This window comes from Ailuropoda melanoleuca, chromosome 20 (assembly GCF_002007445.2).
Source record: "Ailuropoda melanoleuca isolate Jingjing chromosome 20, ASM200744v2, whole genome shotgun sequence".
NCBI classification, from domain to species: Eukaryota; Metazoa; Chordata; class Mammalia; order Carnivora; family Ursidae; genus Ailuropoda; species Ailuropoda melanoleuca.
Window position 1 is genome coordinate 3,276,900 of NC_048237.1, and position 24,312 is coordinate 3,301,211.

General features: G+C 53.9%; 1 protein-coding gene across 2 annotated transcripts; it reads right to left on the reverse strand.

The window, feature by feature from the left end:
- Positions 1-7,680: 7,680 nt before the first annotated feature.
- Positions 7,681-24,218, reverse strand: TGM1 (transglutaminase 1). 2 transcript variants are annotated; one of them, XM_034648366.1, is made up of 16 exons: positions 23,289-24,218; positions 21,898-23,144; positions 20,853-21,185; positions 20,516-20,704; positions 19,282-19,530; positions 18,789-18,907; positions 18,578-18,685; positions 17,970-18,144; positions 17,472-17,610; positions 17,237-17,340; positions 14,605-14,693; positions 13,946-14,099; positions 13,557-13,838; positions 13,260-13,420; positions 12,774-12,910; positions 7,681-8,087 (listed from the first exon to the last, which is right to left on the reverse strand). In XM_034648366.1, exons 3-16 carry the CDS (start codon positions 21,181-21,183, stop codon positions 7,859-7,861), a joined length of 2,466 nt encoding a protein of 821 aa, XP_034504257.1. In that variant the 5' UTR covers positions 21,184-21,185; positions 21,898-23,144; positions 23,289-24,218; the 3' UTR covers positions 7,681-7,858. The 2 variants fall into 2 exon arrangements, with proteins under 2 accessions (XP_034504257.1, XP_002921111.2); XM_002921065.4 differs by having other exon boundaries at positions 23,279-24,218.
- Positions 24,219-24,312: the final 94 nt, after the last annotated feature.

The following is a 24,312-nucleotide window of genomic DNA, read 5'->3' on the forward strand; positions in this document are numbered from 1 at the left end:
GGGCGGTAATGGAGAGCCAATGGGCTACCAGGCAGGGAGACGTGACGTCGCGTCATAAGGCCACGCCCCCACAGATCTGGCGCGTCTCCCGCCCCCGCTCCCTCCGCCCGGTAGCTCTCGGGCAGCGGGGACTGCTGCTCCAGGATCTCGTGGCCCCTGCCTTTTTTCGCGGAGCCTCCAAAGTCGCGTCCTTCTCTAAGGCTGGAATGAGTTGTCCGGAAAGCGAGGATCATGCCCTTCCCTTCCCCCATCGTCTGCGCCACTGATGGACGATTCCTTAAATCGTAGCCTCGAAGCAGCGCCTGCAGAGCGTTGCCCGGCGGCACGCCGGCTTCCAGTAAGAATTCAACCGTCCCTTTTACAGAACAGTAGAGGGCGCCCGCCTTTAAAAAATAAATACAAAGTTTGAACCGATACCTCGGTGGTTAACTTGGTTTCCTCAGGATGATGAGACTGTAGGTAATTTTTTGTGCTTTTCTGTGTTTGATCTTTTTTTTTTTAATCTTGTAGTTTTAAAATAAATAAAAAGTAAATTTCCCTTTCCGGATTTCTGTTGTGTGCTTACTCCAGCCAGTCCCCTGATGTGATCGACTTACTTGTCTCCTTGTCACCCTTCCTGGAGTCTCTCCTTATTTTCTTTCTTTTCTTTTCTTTTTTTTTTTTTTAAGATTTTTTATTTATTTATGTGACAGAAAGACAGCCAGCGAGAGAAGGAACACAAGCAGGGGGAGTAGGAGAGGAAGAAGCAGGCTCCCAGCGGAGGAGCCTGATGTGGGACTTGATGCCGGAACGCCAGGATCACGCCCTGAGCGGAAGGCAGCCGCCTAATGACTGCGCTACCCAGGCGCCCCTTTCCTTATTTTCATCACCAAATACAGTGTATATTCTTTAAATGCCGGTTGAATGAATCACCTTCCCTGACTACCTTACAGNTGATGCCGGAACGCCAGGATCACGCCCTGAGCGGAAGGCAGCCGCCTAATGACTGCACTACCCAGGCGCCCCTCTCCTTACTTTCATCACCAAATACAGTGTATATTCTTTAAATGCCGGTTGAATGAATCACCTTCCCTGACTACCTTACAGGGATGTAGTGGAACTACCCTTGTTTCGGACCATCTCCCTTCCTAGACGTAGTGCCCCCAGGATCCTTCCTTGACTTACCCAAGATGAGTCATCTCAGGTGATCCACAGGGACTGCTGGACTGAGAACTGGAAGTTCTCTCCCCTTTTAAATTCTTCTCTTCATCCTGGGCTCTGTATTTCTGTGCAGGGTGCCTCTCCTTACCTGTGAGTGAGAAACCCACACCACAGCCCTTAACTCAGTCCTCCCTCCTCTCCACATCTACTCGTCACCAAGTCTAATCAGTTCTACTTCCAGTGGAACCTTCCAACCCACCCCATTTTCGTTCTCACCGCCTCTATCCTATTTCAGGTGTTCCTGTCCCTCACCCTCCCCACCTCCAGCCCAACGCCTAATTTCTTTACTACATTGCTTTCATCACAAATCTTGTGAAATGCAAAATTGATCATATCATCCCTCTCTTACTTTCAAAAGAAAGGCCAAACTCCGAAATAAGGCAAAAGGATTTTAAATCTGGCCAGGCTTCTCTTCATCATATTTCTTGCTTCTTTGCACGTATGCACCTGATGCCAGACCTCAGCAAACAGGTTTCATTTTCCAAATATACTGTGTTGTCTTACATGTCTGTGTCTTGCATGATTCCTCTGTCCTCCTTGCCTCTTGGACTTGACTCTCACCTTTTGTGGTTCATCTGATAACCACCTCCATGACGCCTATCAGAGTTCTCTTCTTGGGGTCCTCAGTACATCTTTTTATCACCACCACTGTTGCAGAACCTATCATGTAAGGTTGTTACAAGGATTAAATAAATTAGTAACTATAAAGCACTTGGAACAGTGCCTGGTTCATAGTAAGTACTACGTATGTGTTGTATTTTCAATGCCTACATGTCTGTCACCCCCACTGGGCGGGAGCCTCTTGAAGAAGAGCTGGTTCCTTTCTTGTACACACAGCACCTTGTTCTTGTGTTTACAGCTAACACAACCACCCCCTTCTTTAGTCTTCTTTTTACTGCCTTAGGAGCCCCTTATCTTGCAAGCCTTCTTAAATTCAAAGGTTCAAGAAGACAAGTGGTCATAGCTCAGAACTTCGGCCATGTAGTCTCATGGCCACTGCTGGCACAAGAAGGGTGTTGTCAGGGAGAACATGGGAAAAATACAGCTGAGAAGAAAAATAGAAGACGGTTGTCCTCAATCCTTACTGTGCATAGGAGTCCACCCCTTAGTGAACTTGTTAAAACACATACTTCTTGGCCTCTGCTCCGCAGATTCTGGTTTGTGAGGTCTATGCTGGTGCCCAGAAATCTGTATTATTAATATCTTCAGTTGATTCTAATATAAGTGTCTAGAAACTATTCTTGAAGAACACTGGGGTAAGGGAACAGTTTCAGTCAAACCCAAACCAAATCCTCCAAGTCACCCAAAGGAAAATTTCCACGTAGAATAGAACTATACAAAAGGTATTGACTTTGTGTTTCCGAGCATCGCCTTCCCCTGCAGTTTCCTCTCTCTGGTGAAGGACCCCCGTCCCTGTGGATGGCACCCAATCGGTGCTGCTCCACAAACCTGAAACCTGGGGGTTCTCCTATTACTGCTCCTCTCCACCCTCCACCCAGCCACACCCATTGCTCTCCAAGTCCTGTGAACTTGATCTCCTAGATATTCCTCCAAGCTTTCCACTTCTGTCTCCAGCACCGCCACTCTGGCCCAAACCACCATCTCTAGCATAAATTACTACAATGGCCTTCCAATCTGTGTCTGCCTCCACTCCATCCCTGCTCCAATCTATTCTTGACACTGCGGGCAGAGTCATTTGTTCAAAACACAATCTGGGCATGTCACCTCCAATTGCTGAAAGCTTTCAAAGGCTTCCCACTGCTCTAGGGCAGACAAAGATCTAATCTGGCCTATGAGGTCCCACAAGGCATGGGTGGCCCTGTGCCCCTCAACTCCATCTCCTCCACTCTGCCTTTTGCTCTCTCTGCCTTAGCCACATCATCTTTCTTTGTCTTGTTTACTCTTCCAAACTCCCTTCTACCACAGGATCTTTGCACAGGCTATGCCTTTTGTCTACAGTGATCTCTCTTCCCTCTCTGCCTGGATATCCTCCAGGGTCACCTATTTAGGGAAAGCTTTCCTAACCATCACCACCAGGCCAGGTCAAGGCCTTTACTGTAAACTTCAGAGCTATTTACTCTACTTTTGTTCATGTGGTTGTTCTGTTTCTTTCTCAGACTGCAAGCTCCACAGGGCGAGAACTAGGGCTCCAGCGCTTAGTCCATTGCTTGGCACACATCATTGGGTGCCATATTTGTTATAAGTGGGTGAAGGAATGAGTCCACTGGCGACTGCCATGGCTGGACCCTGCCAGTCAGAGTCTCCTGTAAAATTCTGGTTCACCTGTGGACAAAAATCCCCTTTCCAGGGAGAAGCTTAGAACAGCTGAAGGTAGCCATGATTTTAAAAATTAACTTTATTTAAAATAAAGTACAGCCACTGTAGTCTTATCCATAAATCTGGGGAACATAAGTCGCATTTTGTAAAATTTTGTTCTTATATTTGTAATGAACTCCATCTGACTTATTATCAGGAAAATAAAATCTTCCTTTTGATGTTTTTACTTCTCCCAGAATTTTCCAAGCACTCCGTCCAAAAAGGCCAGCCTTCCAGCTTTCATGCTTATTTGGGGAGAGCTCTGCTCTCCACAGGGTCTGTCATACTTCTTCCACCCACTCAATGTCCCTTTAGAAAATCAGCCACAGAGGGACACCTGGGTGGCACAGTCAGTTAGGTGTCTGCCTTTGGCTCAGGTCATGATCCCAGCGTCCTGGGCTGGGATTGAGCCCTGAGTCGGGCTCTCTGCTCAGTGGGGAGCCTGCTTCTCCCTCTGCCTGCTCTGCCTGCTGCTTCCCCTCCTTGTGCGCTCTCTCTCTCTCTCTCTCTCTGACAAATAAATAAAGGATATCTTTTAAAAAAGAAAATCAGTCCCAGAGGTTGGTACCTGAGCTCTCAGGCTTCGACACCCAGGTCCAGACTTTGCTCCCTGGGCCAAGGGGCTGCAGGAGCTTCTAGCATTAGCCACAGGTTTTGCCAAATCAAACCTACTCAGCTGGGGTCCAGGGACCCTCAAGCCTAGGATGGTTCTCCAAGCCTAGGATGGTCCCTTTCCTTGCTGTTAGGCCTCAGTTGAAGCTACCACAGTCCACACTAATGTTCCCAATTTTAAATCTTGGGGCAGAGGGTATTAAAGAGAATACTGGTTCTTTACACTTGGGAAACCCTGGGCTACTGATGCAGAGTTCACCTCCTCTCTAGTGATCAACTTTGTATACCAGGTGTTCCAGGAGAAACAAAACAGGTCACCAAGACTCTCAGCCAATGACTGCTTGCTCAGTTCAGGTCACCAACTAAGAGGGCAACTCCAGAGGATTTCCGACAACCAAGACTAAGAATGCCTTCTTTTTATTTAAAAAAAAGGGGGACGCTGCTTGGGTGGCTCAGTTGGTTGAGTGTTCAACTTTTTTAAAAGATTTTTTTATTTATAGGAAAGAGAGAGGGAGAGGGAGAACACAAGTGGGGGAAACAGCAGAGGCAGAAGGAGAAGCAGACTCCCCACTGAGCAGGGAGCCCAACAGGGGGCTCCATCCCAGGTCCCTGGGATCATGACCTGAATCAAAGGCAGATGCTTAACCTACTGAGCCACCCAGGTGCCCCAAGCATGTGTTTGACTCTTGATTTCGGCTCAGGTCATGATCTCAGGGGTGTGGGATGGAGCCCTGCATCTAGCTTCGGGCTCAGCATGGATTCTGCTTGTCCCTCTTCCTCCCTGCCACTCCCCCCACAAAATTAATTAATTAATCAATCAAATCTTTAAAAAAACACTCTGTAATATAAAGGATGATGTCGGAAATAACCATATGAATAAATATAAACAGGCATGAAATTGGTTTCCCTGGTACCGTTTTCTGAAGGAGTCTGCACTGATGGTTCTTACTCAGCTCCCCAGGTGCCCGTTTCTCTCTCTTTCCTAGAGCTGGTCTAGTCATCCATCATGCCTTCTTCCCGCAAATGCTCCCGAACACAGCCCTGCAGTGCCCCCCTCCCCCCGGCTCCCAGGCTCGCCGTCACAATCCAACTTAGTTCATCCTCCATTCCACTGATACTTACGGAGCACCTGCTGCATGTCACCGACTGTGACTCAGCCCTAAGTGACAGAGAGGGGGTCTCTGTCCTCCCAGGCCTACATTCTAGTAGAGGGGAACTAGAGGCCTGAGGCCAGAGCACAGCAGCTGTGACACCAGGGATTCTAATGCCCACCTCTGCAGAATTAATGGAGATGCCCCTATCGAGCCCCCAGCTGGAGCTTAACCCATAGTGGGAGCTCGGTATATATTTGTTTCTTCCTTCCAGCTGTTTGGAGAACAGCATTGCCTTCCCGCTTTTTGTGTTTCTGTTTTTCTTTTCGAGGATTTCAAGCATTTTCGAGCTCTAATAAATACAGGGGACCAGGGTAAGATGAACAAATGTGAAGCAAGTTACAAAGTTGTTAGAAATCTTAAGCTCTCACATTTTCTCCCAGGTGTTCAATTAAAAAAAAAGATACTGTTTTGTTGCTGCTCCATCTTTCTAGAAACTAATTAACAAAATGTATCAACCACCTGAAATATGCTCAATCCCTTTTCCCCAATAATTCTCACTCTAGGGGGGTTTCAGGGAAATAAAAAACAAGCACAAAGATATATGTGCTTGTACAAGGATACTTATGCATGTAAGACCAGAATATTGCTAAGACTTAAATTTTCAGGAAGAAGGGATTAATCAAATAAGTCATGTCATTCTAGGGAATCAAATTTGTTCATTTGTTATTAGAAATAGGAAAAATTTAAAAATAAAATAAAATTAATAAAAACATAGGGAAACCACTAGAGTTTGCTCCATAAACTCAAGGAGCAATTAAAAGTCACATCTTGCAAACTGTTGCCTTTAAATTGTAAGGAGAAAACATCTCTTGCACCATTCGGTGGTAGGCCCTGTTCTGGCTCCTGGGACCGGGATGTGAACAAGACAGAAGGTGTCAGTTCTTCCAGAATTCACATTTCAGAGAAGAGACAGAATTTAATAAGCAGAAAAACACCCCAATGTCAAATAATGAGTGCTAGGCAGGTCATGAAATAAAATAGGATGATAGGCTAAAGAGACCAGGGGGCAGGAAAACAAATCAGAAGGAGAGTCAGGGAAGAGCTCCCTGAGGAGGTGGCCTGTGAGCTGAGACCTGAATAACAGGGAGGGGCTGGTCTGCAGAAGGAAAAGCAGGGGCCAGACCCATAGAAGGTTTTGAGCAGAGAACTGACTGGATTAGATTTGCCAGCTGTTCTGGCTGCTGTGTGCAGAACAGATACCTGAAAGGGTAAGAGCGGAAGTGGGGGAAATGATCAGGAGGCGGGGAACAATCCAGATGAGAGCTGAGGGCAGCTGTGGCGCTTGGGAAAGGAAGAGGTGGTGACTCAGCGCGGTCAGATGCTGGACAGCTCTGTATGGGACACAGACCATCAAGATTGGCTGACAGACGGGATGTGGGAGAAGGAAAGAAGCCAAGAATGACTCCAAGCTTTGGGGCCCGTGAAACTTGGAAAGATGGAGTTCGCTGATAGAGGGGAGGCCGCGGGAGGACTGGCTGCAGGAGGTCTGGAGTTCCATCTTGGACACATACCATGTGGGGCGCCTATGAGATATCCAGTAGACATGCTGAGAAAGCAGGAGATAAGCAAGCTTGAAGTCCAAGGAAAACAGAAATAATTTGGGGGCACAATAGTCCTTACAACCATGAGACTGGCAGGGCTCACTAAAGCAGAGTGCAGCTGGCTGGGGGAGCGCCTGGGTGGGGGCCTGAGTCACTCCAACGCCCCGAGGCTGCGTGGGGGCCGCAGGAGGACCAGGAGGATGGCCTGGAAGCCAAGACTACTGTCCAGCGTAAACATGATGTTTGGGGAGAATATTTAATGCTGTGGGGAAATGTTCACGCCAGTTACATGGAGGGATGGGGGTGGGGGAGGGAAACAACATATGAAACATGACGTTAACAGCTATTTTCTGTACCTGGTGGTAGTTGAGGCTTCTTGTTTCCTCCTTTACAATCTTCTGTATTCTCTCAATTCTCAGCATTGAATAAGTATTACTTTTGTAAAAATTCTTAGACGAGGACATTTGAAAATAAATATTGGAAAGTGGTGTTTCTGCTCCGAGAGAACTCCAACGTGCTTCTATCTCGAACACGTGCCTACAAAAGGCAGTTTAGATCCTTCTCTCCCACCGTAGGCGCCATGGAAGGGAGGCAGTCCAACCCCACTCCAGGGGGCTTCCAAAGGGTTTTGGTCAGTAGACGCACCCTGGGGTGGGGGTGGGGGGGGGACACTGGTCAAACACTCAAGGGCCCTATCTCAAAAGCTGCTGAGCTGGCACCATCGCTGACCTGCCAGCCGCCTGCTCAGAACCAGGGGCGCCAGAAATGCCACATGCATCCCTGGGACAGACGGTGAGTCCACACTCCTTGGCCTGGCATGAACTGACAAATGGACAGAACGGTTTCATTAAAAACAGTTCATTAAAAAACAGTTTATTAGCATCCGTGCTGCCCTGTGCAAGTGAAGATTGGTTCCCTCCCCAGATGCCCTGGCCTCCCCACCTGAGCCTCTGGGGAGCAGCTCTGCAGTGGGCCCCTGACTTGAGGCAATGTCCTTGCTCATCTGACTCCAGTCCCATCGCTCCCGGCCAGGGGCTAAGCCCCACCTCGAGATGCCATAGGGATGGTCTCCCCTGAGCCACTGTTGCCTCCAGCATCTGAGAAGAAGCCCCCGCCCCCAGGGGCTGGAGCCACGTCCACCTGGATGACACCGTGCACTTGGGAGAGCTGTGGGCTGTCCAAGCTGGCGATGAGCTGGCGGGGGCCTGGTCTCACAGGCACGAACTTCTGGTGCAGTGTCACTGTCTCGTTGCCGCCAATGTCCCTGTGGGCAGAGACAGGGTCGTGGGGCTTGGGTGGAGTCAGGAGGAAGGACTGATAGGGCAGCCAAGAAGGAAGGAGCAGGAAGTGGAGCCCTTCAGGCATTTCTGGGCTCAGCTGGAACCCCCTACACCCACGGCCAGGACAAAGCCTGAGCCCCAAAGGCCTCCTGGCCTTTGCCTCTGCATAGCCAGGTCAGCGGCCACCCTCCCAGCTACCTGAGCTGGGAATCTTCCAGTGGTTCCAGGACTCATCCCTCCCTGCTCCCACAAACACGTGGACAGAGACTGCTGCCTTGTCTCCTCCGCCTCTCCATCACCAGTGCCCCTGCCCTAACCACACCATCCACACCTATCCCATCTGGGGTTTCCAGGACTGAGGAAACTTCAAAACAGGACTTTGGGGGCGCCTGCGTGGCTCAGTCAGTTAAGCATCTGCCTTTGGCTCAGGTCATGATCCCAGGGTCCCGGGATCCAGCCCCAAGTCAGGCTTCCTGTTCAGTGGGGGGTCTCCCTCTCCCTCTGCCCCTCCCCCTACTTGTGCTCTCGTGCTTTCTCTCTCTCTCTCTCAAATAAATAAAATCTTAAAAAAAGAGAGAGAGAGACCGTGGGGCACAACACAGTATTGCCAAATAATTTGTTTTGCCAAGAAAGACAGTGGAAGAAAATTATCCTGTGCAATGATCATCTTTCCAAACAGGAAGGAGCATTTCAAATACCCCAAACATTGGAAGGATGCTATCTCACAGAAAAACCAAAGTTCTTCCCCAGAACAGACAACTGGCATCTTTAAGGTGACAACTCGTGTGTGCGTATGTGTGACATACATACATGTGTGCGTGTGCACACACATACTAGCGTCTTCATTTTCTCTCTTCTTCATGGATATCTGGAAATTTAGTCCCAGACCGTCCCTCTGGGAGTCACAATTTCACCAGCCTTCTAACTGGTCCTCTTTGCCTCCTAGGTCCTATCTTATTTTTCCACTCTAGTCTCTAGTCACCCGGAGATGAGCTGAACCCTTCAAGGGCTGGGCTTCCTCGGTGCTTATGGGATGAGACTACAGCTCCCTAACCCGACACACAGGCTCCCTCTGACTCAGCCCTGCCTGCACGGCCTCATCATCCCCCACCATTCCTCCTGCCCACCAGCCCTGACAGGCAGCTCCTTCCCCTCCCTGAACTCACTGCTTTCATGCCCTGCTCCTGGGCTGGCTCCAGGCCCCACTCACACCACCCCCTCAGTGAGGGCTCCCTTGAGCTCCTCCTGCCCTCAGGGAAACGAACCTTGTCCTGCTCTGCACTCCCGTAGCAGCCCACAAGTGTGCTTTATACACTGACCACGACTGCATTTCCAGCCCACCTGCTCCTGCCTCTTAGCATCTGTCCTTTCCTGCCTCTGCCTGAACCCTGACCTCTGGCCCCCTAGTCAACCCAAGCCTGCCCTGGGGATGGAGCCCGACTTTGGAGCCCGACTCCGTGCAGACACCTCAGTCCTCCAAGGGAATGAGCCAACACCCCAACTTCGAAGATGAGCTCTCCTTGGGACAAAACATTTAGCTTGGAGCCTGCTTCCAAAGGGCTTCCGTGGACCACTTTGTACTCTTTCTTCTACCGCTGTTAGCTGTGTGGTTTAAGATAAGCTACTAAACTCTGATTCTCACTTTCTGGTCTGTAAAATGGGAGTGAATGCAAAATGAGGGGGTGGGATCAGATGGGCTTGTAGGTGCCCCTAAGCTCCATGAAGGAGGGAAGAAATGGAAGGTGGGGAGATATAAACGGTCTACCTGTCAAGTTATAGACCTAATTTCTAGACTTCTTATCATAACATATAACTAAACATGAAGTCTATAACTTAACAGGTAGGCGATACTGTGGCTGGTTACAAATTTTCATTTTTAACTTGTGCCCACTTTTCCACAGACACGAGCGTCAAGTTGTTTAGGCTCAGACCAGCCTTCAAAACTCTAGGGGCGCCTGGGTGGCTCAGTCTGTTAAGCGTCTGCCTTCCGCTCAGGTCTTGATCTCAGGGTCCCGGGATGGAGCCCCGTTTAGGGCTCTCTGTTCAGCAGGAAGCCTGTTTCTCCCTCTTCCACTCTCCCTGCTTGTGCTCTTTCTCTGTCAAATAAATAAATGGAATATTAAAAAAAAAAAAACCCTCTACTTAACTCACACTAAAATTGAACTGCACTATTTCAGAATATACCTTTATTTGTAACATTATTTCCAAGAGAAGTTGCCTTTCAGCTTCCAGCTAGCAACATCAAGATCTCTCCCAGCCCTGGCCTTGGTGTCAGCCGTGACCTTGCCATAGCCACCTCTGAGGGTTTAAGTGGAGCACATCAGCTGCTACAGCTGGAATGTGCCTGAAACTGAGCGCAGGTAATGAAACCAACTCTCTGACAAGGACACCAGAAATTAAGACATTCAAATGAGCACCGTCCTGCAATTACGTACTTGTTCAACCATGTTGCCAAGGCTTGAAACATTTTTAAAAACTCCTCTCAGATTTTTCTTCAGAGCCACTGAAACCCACAGGCACATCAAGCGCACCCAGTCCAGTCTCTCCCTCTGTCCCCACCCTGTCCCCTGACCCCCACAGACACCCCATTCCTCCTTTACAGCCAAGCTTCGCTTCTGATGGAAAAGGGCATTCCCCACCCATCTTGTTCCTCTGCCTTCTTAAGTAGTCTTAGCTCTAAATGGCCTCAGGCTGTTTCTCCAAAGTCAAATCTGCCCTGGAAGGCCACCCTAAGGACATTCTAGAGACTATGATTCAGGCTGTGGGGGAAATTCCCCAGAAGGGTTTGGAACAGACTTCCAGCCTCCCCTGGTGACTGGTTTGGTGGTGACAACAGCATCTGGAGGAGTAAGTTTGGAATGTTTAGTAAGTGGCCAGTCACCCCACTGGGTGGCACACCTTAGACTTAATGGGGTTTCCATCCCACAGCCTTTGATGTGCCAATGACAGCAAAGTAACACCCATCTTGGAATCTAATATACCTGAACCACCAGCCCAGGGACTTCCCCCTTGGAGTTCTCAATTGTTCTGTAGACCCCAGACTGGGCCCGAAGTAGCGAGGAGCCACAGAATGTTCAAGGAGGACCTGCCCTGAGAAACTATCATCCAACCCTCTCGTTTACTGGAGGCAAGACTGGGGCCTTTAAAGGCAGGGTAGGGGGAGACTCATACAAGCCCCACAGCTCAAGAGAGGGGCTGGATCTCCCCATGCTCAGTACAGGGGTCCCCTCTTTACTTGTAGGCAGGGACAAAAATACACAGTCTGATGGAGACACCGAGGGGAGTCCAGCTCTGGGGATCCCCCGGAACAGGGGAAACTCTCTCCATCACCTGCAAGTGAGAGATGCCTATAGGGTGAGCAACCTGGGAGCCTCAAGCTGCCCTCTCCGAGGTGACAGAGACCCACGTGGGGTGAAATGGGAAAATGCACTCCTTTGTGGCATATCACATCACCCAAGGTCAAGGCTGGGGCAAAGATCGGGACAGCAACCATTCAGCTTTGGCCTGTTGGCAAAAGCGGCGGCCACCACCCGGCAGTGCCTGCTGCGTGTCAGGGGAAGGAGTGGGCAGGGCGGGCAGGGACCCCCTGCATCCCCCACCCAGTTCCTCCACAGGGGCCACCCCTTTCCCTCAGGCACTCTTTGTCAAAATAGGAAAACACCTGCCCCTGGCCCCAGAAGCCTGATCTTAAAGGTCAGCCTCTGGCCTTCTCTGCTTTCCCTCTGTGCTATTCCAGGGAAGGACTCGGCAGCATGTGAGCATCTATGTCAGAGAAGACAGCGGAGGCCTAGGGACACAGGCACTCGGTGTCCCCTCATCGAGTACAGAGCCTCGCCTGGCCCAGGGTGAGGCCCGGGGGCGCTGGTGGAGGGCCTAAGGCACAGGGCCCTCGCCTTGGGAACTGCGGCTTGGCCCTCATGACACAAAGGAAGCAAGAGGCTTAACAGCTGGCATGTCAGGCGCGCCATGGTGGGAAGAGCCCAGCCTGCCCCTTATGGCATGGGTGCCAGCTTCCCTATCGTACAGTGGGGGTGATGGTGGCCACAATCAGGATAAGAACGACCAACAGTGGCTCGCACTGGGCCCAGGCCAACATTAAATGCTTTATGCATATCTCACCTAGCTCTCACCTAGCTCTCACCTAGCTCTCTGAACCACCCTCAGAGCGGGACGGTTGTCATCCCCACTTCCCAGGTGAGAAAACAGGCTTAAAGGAGATAAGTCACCTGCTCCAGGGCACGCAGCCAGTGAGTGTTGGAGTGGGGACTTGAACCTAAATCTTAGGATCCCAAAGCTTTGCTTAATCATATGATGATCTCCAACGTACCTTAAAGGATTTTTGTGGTCTGCAAATGAGATAATGAGCCTGAAGTGCCCGCTCAGTTCCTGAGCACTGGGCACGTGTTAGTGATGAGTTGCTAATGATTCCCAAGTTAAGTGCTGGCTCCCTAGGGAGACGGCAGGGAAGGACCAGCCCAGGACTAGGCACATGGCAGGTCTTCTTAAATGCTGCTGGCCCTGAACTGAGTCAGGAGGCATGGCGGGCTGGCTCCAGGCTGCTGTATTGGGTCCTGGCTAACTACTGTCCCGACCAAGACAGGAAGCAGTGTGGGACCCGGGGCAGTCTGGGAGGCAGAAAAGAGCAGTGGCAGGGGAGAGGCCAGACTCACCCCACATTGAGGATCTTGGGTCTCTGCAGCCCGGAGCCCTCCAGCCGGAAGACGACGTTGGTGAGTGTGACAGGCAGGGGATTCTTGAAGACAATCTGTACTTCGCACTCCTGGCCAACCACGGCTGCCCCCAATAACTAGAAGAAGCAGCCCACCTCCACATCAGAGACCCCGGCCAGATACAGCGGAACCATACACTCCACCAGAGGGAAAACTCCTTCTGTATCAAAATCTCCCCAAGCCCCACATTTCCACCCTTTGAAAGAAATGGGGCTCCGCAAAAGCCAGAGAAGAAACTCCAATCAGGCATAGAAGATCTGATTTTACAGATGAGGAAACTGAGGCACAAGAGACCAAAGCCAGTCTCCGACTTCCTCCTGGAACTGCTCGCCAGGTCAGCCCTCTCCCAGCTTAGTGCCCTCGCCCCTTCTCCTCCAACTTCCCTCGGCCCCTGCGCATCCCTCCTGCCCAGCAAGCCGCACTCACTGTGAGGGACAGGTCTGGGGTGCGCAGACGGAAGGTATGCTGCTTGGCCAGCACCTGCCCGCTCTCCTTGACGTGGCCCGACACGTTGAGCAGCATGGACCCCTGGTCTACGAGCTGGGGCCGGTATTCCTTGTAAGCCACAGGCATGGACACGCGGTCCGCTGGCGAGGAGAGGCAAGGTGTCACCTGGGCCTGCTTACCCAGACACGGCCTCCGGTGGGGGGGGCGGTGTCTCCAGGCCCACAGCTGCGGGGTGCCTGGCCATCCGTGGGGCAGGGCTGGGGAAGGAGCACTTACTGGCCCCTGGCGCCAGCACCACTTCCTTCTTGCTCTCCTTGAAGACAGGCCCCGTGACCCCGGTGTAGAAGGTGACTGAGAGGTACAGGTGCAGCTTCACGGTGCGGGGGCTGCCGCCGCGATTGCTCAGCACCACGCAGACCTCCAGGTCCTGCCCCATCACCGCGTCCTGGGCCTCCACCTGCATGGCCACGTCCTCTGCCGAGTCGCGGCTGGCGTACACGTTGGGCTTGCTGCCATGTGCGGCTGCTGTCTCCACTGCCTTCCGCTCTGCTTCTGAGCCTGGGGGTCGAGGGGCAGGCGTGAGGTTACAGCTACGGCTGGAGTGGGCAAGTGCTCAGTGGGAACCCCGGGTGTGGCCAGAGCGGACCACGCTGGAGGAATGGTACCTTCCGGGTGTTTATAGATGTGGGTGACATCATCCCGCATGTTGGATCCAACGGCCTTTGTGATGATGAGCGTGCCAATGGCCTTTTCCTCCACATACACGATCTTGAAGCTGCCATCATCCTGTCGTTGCCAGTAAACTTTGTCACTGTTGACCTGTTGGGGGTGTGCGGGGGGCGTGTGATCCAGGAATGAGCAAGCCTGGGGGTCTGAGGGCGGGCCAGACCCCCAGCTGCCTTCCCCTGAGCCCCAGCTGCAGGGAGGGCTGGATCCAAAGGTCAGGAACTTCCTGGCACAGCCCAACTGGGAGACTTTCCAAGCTGAGCCAGATGAAGCCAGGGAGCAGAGAAGAAGCTGGGAGGCTCCTTGCAGTACATTTTGGCATTAATAACAGTAATCCCCTATGCTCATTCACTGACTTTACGACTTATAAAGCAGTTTCATACCCATTATTTCTTTTGATCCTGAGTACAGGAAGCACAGCAGCCATTATTATCACCCTTTTACAGTTGAGGAAACCCAGACTCTAGAACAAATGACTTGCCCAAGGTCGCACAGCTAGTCAGTCAGCGGTGGAGTCAGGACCAGAGAACCCAGGCCTGATGCCAGTGCTCTCGTCCCACCAGACTACCCGAGAAGGCACCTGGAGCACAGCCCTCACCTCGGCAAAAATGAAGGGCGTGTCGTACTTCATGTAGACCAGGCCATTCTTGATGGACTCCACGGAGCAGGGGCCACAGCAGAAGATGCCTAGGGCAGCAGGACAGAGGTGAAAGATCAAAGGAGGCTGAGGAGACCTCTGATCCTGGGGAAAGGCCCACCCATCCAGGCCCAGCACCTCAGGGTCAGCTGCCACCTGGTGCAACCCAGGGAAGGAATACAAAGAAGAGCTTGGTTCCATTTGGCCTCAGTCAACCAGGGCAGGTGCAAACGTGGGACAAGCCTGACTTGATAACCAAAGCATCAGCACATCCTTCCTCCACTGGCCGAAGCTGGATGTCAGTGTCTGTGACCCCCAGAGTTCAGGACCCCCATCCTTCATCAAGACAAACCCAGAGCCCACGGTGGCTCTGCTTGCTGGCTGGGAAAAGAGCCACCCTTCCAGAAAGATCCAGAATAAACTCTTAGCTCTATAGCCTGCCTATAGCCTGCAGTGCGTCCTCTCTGTGGGGAGGTGGGAGGGGAGCTGGTGGGAAATAGAGTCTGTTCTCAGTATGCTCAGGAGAGTTTTCTGGGAGCAGATGGGCTGACAAGGAAGACGCTTGGCAAGAGAGGACACAAAATAGGAAGTGAGGGCCATCCAACAGAAAAGAAACTTAGAAAGGCGCCTGGGTGGTTCAGTCGGTTAAGTGTCTGCCTTCAGCTCAGGTCATGATCTCAGTGTCCTGGAATCGAGCCCCCATGTCAGGCTCCCCGCTCAGCGGGGAGTCTGTTTCTCCCTCTCCCTCTGCCACTCCCCCTGCTTGTGCTTTCTCCTCTCTCTCTCAAATAAATAAAATACTGAAAGAAAGAAAGAAAGAAAGAAAGAAAGAAAGAAAGAAAGAAAGAAAAAGAAAGAAAGAAAGAAAGAAAGAACGAACGAACGAACGAACGTACAGGCACAGGAAAGAATCTTGGAAAACACCAGCACTATGGTTTCCTTTTACGGATGGNGAAAGAACGAACGAACGTACAGGCACAGGAAAGAATCTTGGAAAACACCAGCACTATGGTTTCCTTTTACGGATGGGGAAACAGGCCCAGGGAGGCCAAACAGATGTCAGGGTCTGACAAGACAATCAGACCAGAGAACGGAAGGAGCGGATATGCACTAAGTAGCTGCTACGTTCCAGGCAAGCTACTAATCTCTCTAACGTACGATGATCTCATTTAACTCCCCCAACAACTCTACCTGGTATATACCATCCCCATATTACAGACAACACCAAAGCGCAAAGGCACAAGCAACTTGCCCAAGGTGACATATCTGAGAAGCGACCAAGCTGGACTCAAGCCTGGGTCTGGCTCGGAACCCCTGAAGGCCACACACCCCACCACTTCCCAGAGTGGGGACAGGAACTCCGCTCTCCCAGGGTCCCGGGCCAGGCTGTTCCTGAATGGCGGGCATCACTGGGCTGCACCAGCCAGGGAGCACCGTTGGTAGAGATGATTGAGAGGGAGGGGTCTGGCCAGAGAGGAGGAATGTAGGCTAGACAAGTGCCATCTGACCGGGGGTGGGGGAGGGAGAGCTGAGAAAGAAGGCAGCAGGAGGGGCAGGCCGGCTGCCCGGTGCTGGAATGTTAAGGTGGGAAGGGAGGGCTGTTTGAGAACAGAGTGTACGGCAGATGTAGTTTGGGCAGAAACATGTATGCTGGGGAAAAGAAAATGAGTAGGTGATGACATCAGCGATGGTCTCTGAGGGGTGGGTTATGGGGGCTATTTTCTTCTGCGAACCTATCTGAACCCTGGTTTTATTCTGTACCATATATACAGCTCAAAATGAGCAACGGAACAGACAAGAGGGGAGCTTGGTGAAAGTGAGAATGTGTGAAGGGAGGGAGCCGGGGACGGGAGAGGTTCTGCTGCTGACCTACTGCTCTGTGCCCTAGGGAAAGTCACTCCACCTCTCTGGGCCATCCTTGCCATGCGTCCCACCAGGGCTTCCGGTGGTCCCCAACCCAGCTATCTTCAGCATCACCGGGGGAACTTTCAAACTTTCAAAAATATAGATCTTAGCATCAATCTATCCCTGGGATGTGTGACGTGCCAGGTCTGGGGTAGGACCTAGACGTTGACTCAAAACAAAACAAAACTGTCCTGAGGGAGAATAGAGACCTTTTACTATTTTGTGTTATTCAGTTCTACACTTTCCCCCCTTCCAGGCACGTACTACTTATTATAATGACCTTTTTAACTTTAAATACATATATAAATAAAAGGGCCCTTCAGTTAATTATCTGCATGACGTGTGAATAAAAAAGCAAATGAGAAGAGTGGGTGTGTTAGGGAGGGAAACCGCTCACTGAACTCTCTTGACAAGAATCTTTTGATTTTTGAGCCATCCGAATATATAAATCATAATAAATCATAAACAAAGAAAATCTAGGCAAATAGGTAGTTACGCAGAAAGGCGACAATCGACTAAAGGCCGAGAAGTGATTCTGTTGGTAAGCCTGTTTAAAGGAACATGGGAGCTAAAGGGCCTGGCTCTATGGCCCGGACCGGCCCTGACAGTCAGGGTTTGTTACCCAAGTTGGGAGATGGGGATGGGGCCAAGGGGGAGGGCACAGGAGCCAGGCAGGGCCCTGCCTCACCACTGCTGGTCTCCTGGGGCGTGGCGTCCACCACCTGCCACCCATCGAACCCCGAGGGCAGATCTGGCCTCTTCATCCAGCAGTCGTTCCACACATGGAAGTTCCTGGATGGACACGGAGGGAGGGCTGGGTCTGAGCAGCCTGCTCAGGGTCTCCCCGATGTCCCCTGGATGTCCAGGTCTCGGTCACCATCCCTCGGCCAGGATGGGCAGCCCAGGCCTAGCCCCAGCCTCACCAAACAGAATCATGGTTCAGGTGCTCCAGGGGCTTCATATTCTCATCAAAGTAGATGTCCATGGTGAGGGATGTGTCTGTGTCGTGTGCTGAGTTGAAGTTGGTGACAGTGCGGGTAGCCAGGCCCAGGCAACGCAGCACTGTGGAGGAGTCAGGGTTAGGGTTCAGGGCCCAGACAGCAATGAGGTGGTGAGCAAGTGAGGGGGACAAGGGCCACTGGGGTTGCCAAGCTAGGTCAGGGGTCAGGAGGCGGTGGGGCCAGGGAGCGTTGGGGGTCAGAGGAAGCCAGGCCACTGGCCTGACCTAGTCCCTGCCTGGCCCTTCTCCCTCCTCTCCCCTAGGCTTCCCTAGGTAGTTAACGCTAATGAATGATAATTAAGGCCAGCTACCATCCACCCCCCACCTGTCCCTGCACTAGAGCCACCGCTGGGTGGGGCTCTGGTTTCCCTCCCTCTTTCTTGTAGGGTCCAGGCTGCTGCCGCCCCAGTCCCGCCACTACCTGTGGTGGTCACGCCGGCGAAGACCCAGCACTGGCCATAGGGGACGGAGTAGCCGGTGCGCAGGTAGCTGAGTAAGATCTCCACGCTGCCCACCCACGCGGAAGGGTTGGTGCCTCGAGAGTAATCACCGGACCAGTTTCCAATCAGGACCCCATTGTCGTCCAAGGAGTTCACCTGCCCAGGACAGGATGGTGTGGGGTGGAGGGGAGGGAGAGGCCCAGGACCTCCCATGTGGTCCCCAGCCCTGCCCCTGCCCCCACCCCTTACCCCTAAATGCCTCAGGATCTAGCCAGCAGCCTGAGACCTGCCCACCCCTCCCCAAAACACCAGCTCCCCCCGGCTCCCCGATCTGACACAGTAATGTGAATCCTGGGTGTGCCAAGCTTTGGGTTTGGCCCTACATTCCACGAGAGCTGGGACTGAAGCCAGGAAGGGTGGGGTGGGGCCAGGCCAGGAGGAAAGAGAGGGGGTGAGACCCCTCCCACAATACCCTTTGCAAGGGCAGGATAGGGCTGAGTTCCTGGAGAAATCAGAAAGGCCAGGAGCAGGGGACAGAGAAGGCAAGGGGCAGACACATAATAGCACTGAGAGACAGAAGGGTGCTCACCATGGCAGAGATGACCCGGGAGACACTGACAGGGTCCCCACGGCCTCCATATGGCATGCCCCGCCGGTCCAGGATGTATAGGCAGGCATCGAGCACCCCATGATCAAACTGGAGGGAGGGCAGAGGTGACCCCTAGGCCAGCACCCACTCCCTCATCCCACCCCACCTGCCTCTCGCTCCCCCAAGTGCACATGGCCCCGGCCAGCTGTACCTGCCCGTAGTTCCAGGTCCGCTCGCCAATCTGGGCTTCAGTCCCATAGTAAATTCTCCCAGACTCATTGAGCACGTACTCCTGTCGCCAATCCTCATGGTCCACGTATACGATGTCCTCTGTGTCCCCAAAACACACATGCCTGGTCCCCTCTAGCCCTCTCCTTGGGCCCCACCTGCCCCTGGGCCAATTCTGCAAGACTACTCTCCACAGGAGTGCGGACACCACCAGCCTGACAGCACGTCTCCCGGAAAGGATGGAGGGAGCGTGACAGAGATGGTGGAAGGAAGGTGGCTATAACCAGGGCCCTTCACCAGCTGAGGCAAGGCTGCGTGACCCTGGGCTGTCACCTTAGGTTGCCTCACCTGGACAATAGCAGGCTGGCTTCTCCTAGGGCCAGGCACCTCGGCACCTAGCCTAGGATTCTAGGAAGGGAAGCTCTGACTGGCCCTCCTTCCTGTCCACACACTGCTCTTGACTCCAGCAGGCTCACCTGGGCACCAAGGATTGAAGAGGATGTAGATCTCGTTGTGGGGGTCAAAGGGCAACTGGAACTCGCCAGCCTCGGAGCGTGTGCGGACGGTGAACTGAAACTTGCCGATGATGGCATTGGGGGACGTGTGGACCCGGAGGTTCAGATTCTGCCCGCTGGCCTTGGTCACCTGGGCTTTCCAGCCTCCACTGCCCCCCTTGCCCACTGGGATGATCACGTGGGTGCCCTTCCCCACCTCGGGGTTGTTTCCTGGAGCAGAGGAAGCAGCAATTAGCTGGTGAGGCCTCTGAGGGGAGATGGAGCCTTGGACTTCTTCCAGCCCCACCCAGAATGTGTATGAGCCAGTGTGTGTGTGTGTCCCTGAGTTGGGCCATCACCTTAGTCTGTGACAGTCTCTGAGGGCAGCTCTGTCCCCACCCGATGCTTGCCCGCATGCCAGGGCAGAGCCCCAGTCCAACATCCCAAACCTGTTCCCTTGACACTGAACTCAGAGCTGGGTAGAAGAGACAAGGCCACCATCACCCTCTGCCTACCTGACTGTCCCGGTGCCTGGGCTGGAAGAGCAGAGCTGCCCTGGCTGGGTCCAGATACCCTGAACCCATGTGAAAGGGCAGCCCAGATCCTGAAGGCTAACCCTGCCTACTCCATGGGGCTGCAGCTTCCAGAGCCTAGAGCATCTCTGGTGGCAGTGGTGGGGGTACCCGGGAAATTAGAGGCTGGGGTGGGCAAGGCTAGGCTCTAATCAAAGGGTATGAGGAGTCGACCGCCCCCGGCGGCAGCATAATCACCAGCCTGGGCAGTCCATGGCCACCAAGCAACGCGGTAAGGGAGGCACCTGCCCTGGGCCATGGGGACGGAGAAACAGAGAGACAGAGTTGGACAGAGAGAAGAGAGAGAGAGCCAGCCACACCCTGGCGAAGGACAACAGACCCTGAAAGAAAGACACAGAGAGGCCGCCACGATGAAGAAGTTGAAACAAGCACCGAAGAGAAAGTATTTTGAGACAGATGGTCCTGGAGGAGAGAGTGAGCTTAGGGAACTGGGACGCCTAGACCCTCCCTGAAACACACTCCCGTGCGTGCACCTGCCTTATGGGCAGCGGTGAGGACGGGGGTGAGGGAGGGGCTTAAAGATGTCCCTCTGACACTAATAGCAGAGCTGGGAGGCTCTGCTAGCCAGCACCCCCACCCCCCAACTCTAGGGCTTTCGCCCTGCCACTGCAGGTCTCACTGACCGATAACCAGCTCCAAGGCGACATGATCAGAGGACTCATAGGGCCGAGAGAAGTGAAGGACCATGTGGAAAGGCTGTCCACGGCGTATAATCAGCTCATCGTATTCAAACTCATCTGTGTGGTGCTCTCGGCGATTCTGGTCTGACCGTGCACTCAGGAGATCCACACCGGTCACCACCAGCATGCCCTCTGCAAGCCATAGCTCTGGGTCAGCGGAGCCCTCTGGGAAGCCGAGGCCCCCATCCTTAGCCTCCGAGGCCCCCAGGGACATCAGGATGAGTCTCAGGCCCCATTAAGGCCTTTGAGCTCGCAGATCAGGTGGACCAGAGGGCCTCACCTCGGATGGTGCCGTCTCCAGCTGCGTTCACACCACCGGTCCGGGAGCCAGGCCGGCGGGAATCTGAGCCCCGTGAGTCTGGTCTTCGACTTCCAGACCTGGACCCTCGACCCCTGGAGCCTCGGTCTCCATGGGGCTCAGATCCCCAGTCACCATCTGTCCCATTTCGGCAGGAGCAGCAGGCACAGCAGCGAGCCCAGAAGGAGCGGCCTCCCCGACGGGACCGTGTGTCCAGCTCTGGCTCTGGCTCTGGCTCTGGAGAAGGTGTGGTGGGGGGCTGCCAGGGGTTCCCGCCCCAGCGGCCCACGTCTGAACGAGGACTGTCCGTCATGCCTGTGGGGAAGAGGCAGGGAGGTTCCGATCACCCGCTCAGACCTCCTGTACTTAGCATAGCCCAGGCAGCACACACACCAGCCCTGCATCTGGAGAGCTCAGCCCATTCAGCTGACTGAGATGATCTGATCTTGCCCCAGAGACTCCCCCAGACCCAACCAGGGACCCTCCCCAAAGACTCCTCTCAGATTCACCTAGAGAAACTACCCACATTGCACAGAAGTCTCCCTTTTACCCCCAGTGACATCCACCAAACCAGATGCCCCATTGAGAAAGCTGCCCTCAAGAACCCATCCCAGAAAGGAGTGGATACTTGTCACAGCCTCATGACCCAGCACACAGACCATTCCTGGGACTCCCTCCACCTGCCAGTTACTCAGTTTAGAGGTCCAGGAGCTGCCTGCCTCTAGGACCCATTCTTAGCAGAGATCCCCTGCCCCCATCCCTTAGCAGAAGCTCCTTGCAGAAGACAGGCAGATGATATGCAGGACTTGGGGTTCTTGGCATTCCCCACGTTGGGTCAAACACCCACATGAGCTGTGGGAGTGGTGGGGCGCTGCCGACGCGGGAGCCTGCGGTCCCAGGGGCGCAGAGCCTTTGCATCAGGACACCCTGCCCCGGGCTGGCAGGCTCGGGCTGGCCCGTGCCGCACCTTGCTGGGGCCCGACATGGGTCCCTGGGCTCAGCACTGAAGTCCCCGACAGAGCCTCACCTGGCAGCGGCGTTGGTGACAGCAGCGCTGAGTCCGGCAGCCAGGCTGGGACAGGTCCGGACTGCTGGGACAGGGCGAGCGCAAGGTGTGGGGCGGGCGGGTATGTGGTTTATGAGGGGGGGAGGGCGGGGCCAAGCTTCCGAGAAAGGGAAGCCTGATTGCTCCAACCCCCCCCCACAGAGGCCCGGCCTCCGGGGGCTGTCTCTGGAAGTAGGTAGGGGCAGGGAATGAGACCCAGCCTCGTCCCCTTTCCCCTTTCGAGGAACTGTGGGAATGAGATGACACAGGGTGGGGCTGGGGTCTGTCAGGACTCAAAGCTGAGGTGAAAGTGGAAGGCCTTGGTGAGACTGCCCCAACTGAGGGGCCCCACTCTAGGCTGATCCCTACCACACTGGTGCAGAAGGGGCCCCCCTCTCCTGGGTGTGAAACCCTGAGGGCAATGGGGCAGGGTGCCCCTTCCACGCAGGCCCCTATGCAGGGGACCCTGTTCCCAAGCTCGGGTGGCCTGCGTCTGCTCTCACAGGCCCCCCGCTGCCAGGCTCTGGTGTGGCCCAGGCCAGGCTCAGCCCTGTGAAACTGGCCCATGGGCCTGGTCTTGGTCCTGCCCAGGGAGGTCCTGGGATCCTAAGCTGCAGACTGGTGACATCAGCAGCCAGGCCCTCAGACTGGCTCCACCAGCCACCCCCTGACCTGCCGGCTCTACCAGATCCTCTGATTCCCCCCCACCCATCTGTCCTTCCTTCTTCCTCCAGCTGCTTCACAACCCCTGGTATGAGTGAGAGCTGCCCCCAGCTTTCCGTGTCTCTACAGGTTTGCGATTGGCTTGGGGCAGGGGGTGAAGGTCAGGATCAGGATAGGAGCAACTTCCTGTTTTCTCCCCCAGCCTAGGGGCTTGGTGAAGGCTCAGGCCCTTGCTCTGAGGCGCAGGTGGGGACTAAGGCCCTCTCCCTAGACTGCAGAGTACCCCCTTCTCTCACTGACGGGTGGCCAGCCAGCTGGAGTCCAGGATTCCCCAGCCTGGAATTCTTCCCAGAAATCCTGACCAACCGGCTCCAGGCACCTGCCCCGTGTGCATCCCAACTCCACCCTGGCACTGGATGAACACCGGGGATGCCACTGACAGAACCCTAAGGCAAAGTACAGCTCCGGCATCTTTGGGGAGGCTCTCCTCAAAGTTCTTCGGGAAAAGGTTTTCTTGGGGTCTCTTCCTTCCATCCTGTTGTTGTCCTACCTCTGCCCACAGGCCACTGGAGAGAAGGCAGTGAAAACGGGGTTGGAAGACACAAGGAAGCAAACGTGAGGAAAGGCCGAGTTTGGTGATGTATCGGGCAGGGAGAGGCCTTGGGGAGTGGGGCAGGGAGCCCTCCACACCCACACTGACCTTTGCCTACCTGGTTCCAAGCCCCAGACCTGGCAGAGGGTCTGTGCCCACCTCTAACACTCTACGGGAACACACAAGTAAAAATCAAAATTCCAGGCAGGTCAGTCAAAGGGCTTTGTTGAAAGCTGCCACGAAGCACTTGGGGCGGGGGTGGGGGTGGGCAGGGCCCTGAGCAGCCGGAAGTGTGTGAGCACTTGTGGGCCCCAGAAGATTCCCAGGGAGCCAGGGAAATGCCTTGTCACACTCTCTCCCTTGTGTTTCCCTTTCCCCACCTAGCCAGGCTTGACTCAGCGCCCTAGCCCCTGAGCCGCTCCCCTCTCCTCCCTCCAGGAGGCTCAAGTGCCTCGGGGCTTTAAAGTCAGAAGGAGGAGTGTGTGTGTGGGGGGGCACCATGGGAGCAGACATCCAGCTCAGTACCTCGGAGCTGAGGCCAGGCTCTGCCCATCACTCTGTATCAGTACAGAAGCAAGAACCCGAGTCCGGAATCTCCGACCGAGGTGCAGGGACAACTGCGGCTCCAGTGAGAGCCCAGCAGACCTGGGTGCACCCTAACGGCAGCTTCCTGGCCGGTCCAATGGGCCTGACCACCTCGCCCTGAGCACCTGTGAGGGCCAGCTGAGATCTAGAACTGTCAAGGGCTCTTCAACCGCGGGATGCTACTGATAGGCACTGACGCTGTTGTTATACAGGGTGGAGCACGGACACCCTGGTTCCTCAGGGCAACAGCCTTCTCGGCTGTGGGGAAGGAACCAGGACACAGAGGGCATCTGGAAAGGGTAGGAGTCATAGGAGAAACTCTGATGAATCCTTATAGTTGGAGACTTACGGCTGCTTTGTTGCCCAGACCCAACCAGAACCTGAACCCAACCCTAGCCCCAGCCCAAACCAGAAGGTGAACTTAGGCTTTGCTGCTCCTGCCCCAGTACTGAGACTTTGGTTCCCGACGGTAAAAAAGAGCAGAACTGAGCAGAAGACAGCGTGAGGCAAAGCTGACATGCCCTCGCTCTCTCCCTTTCTTTTCCAGAATAGGTGGC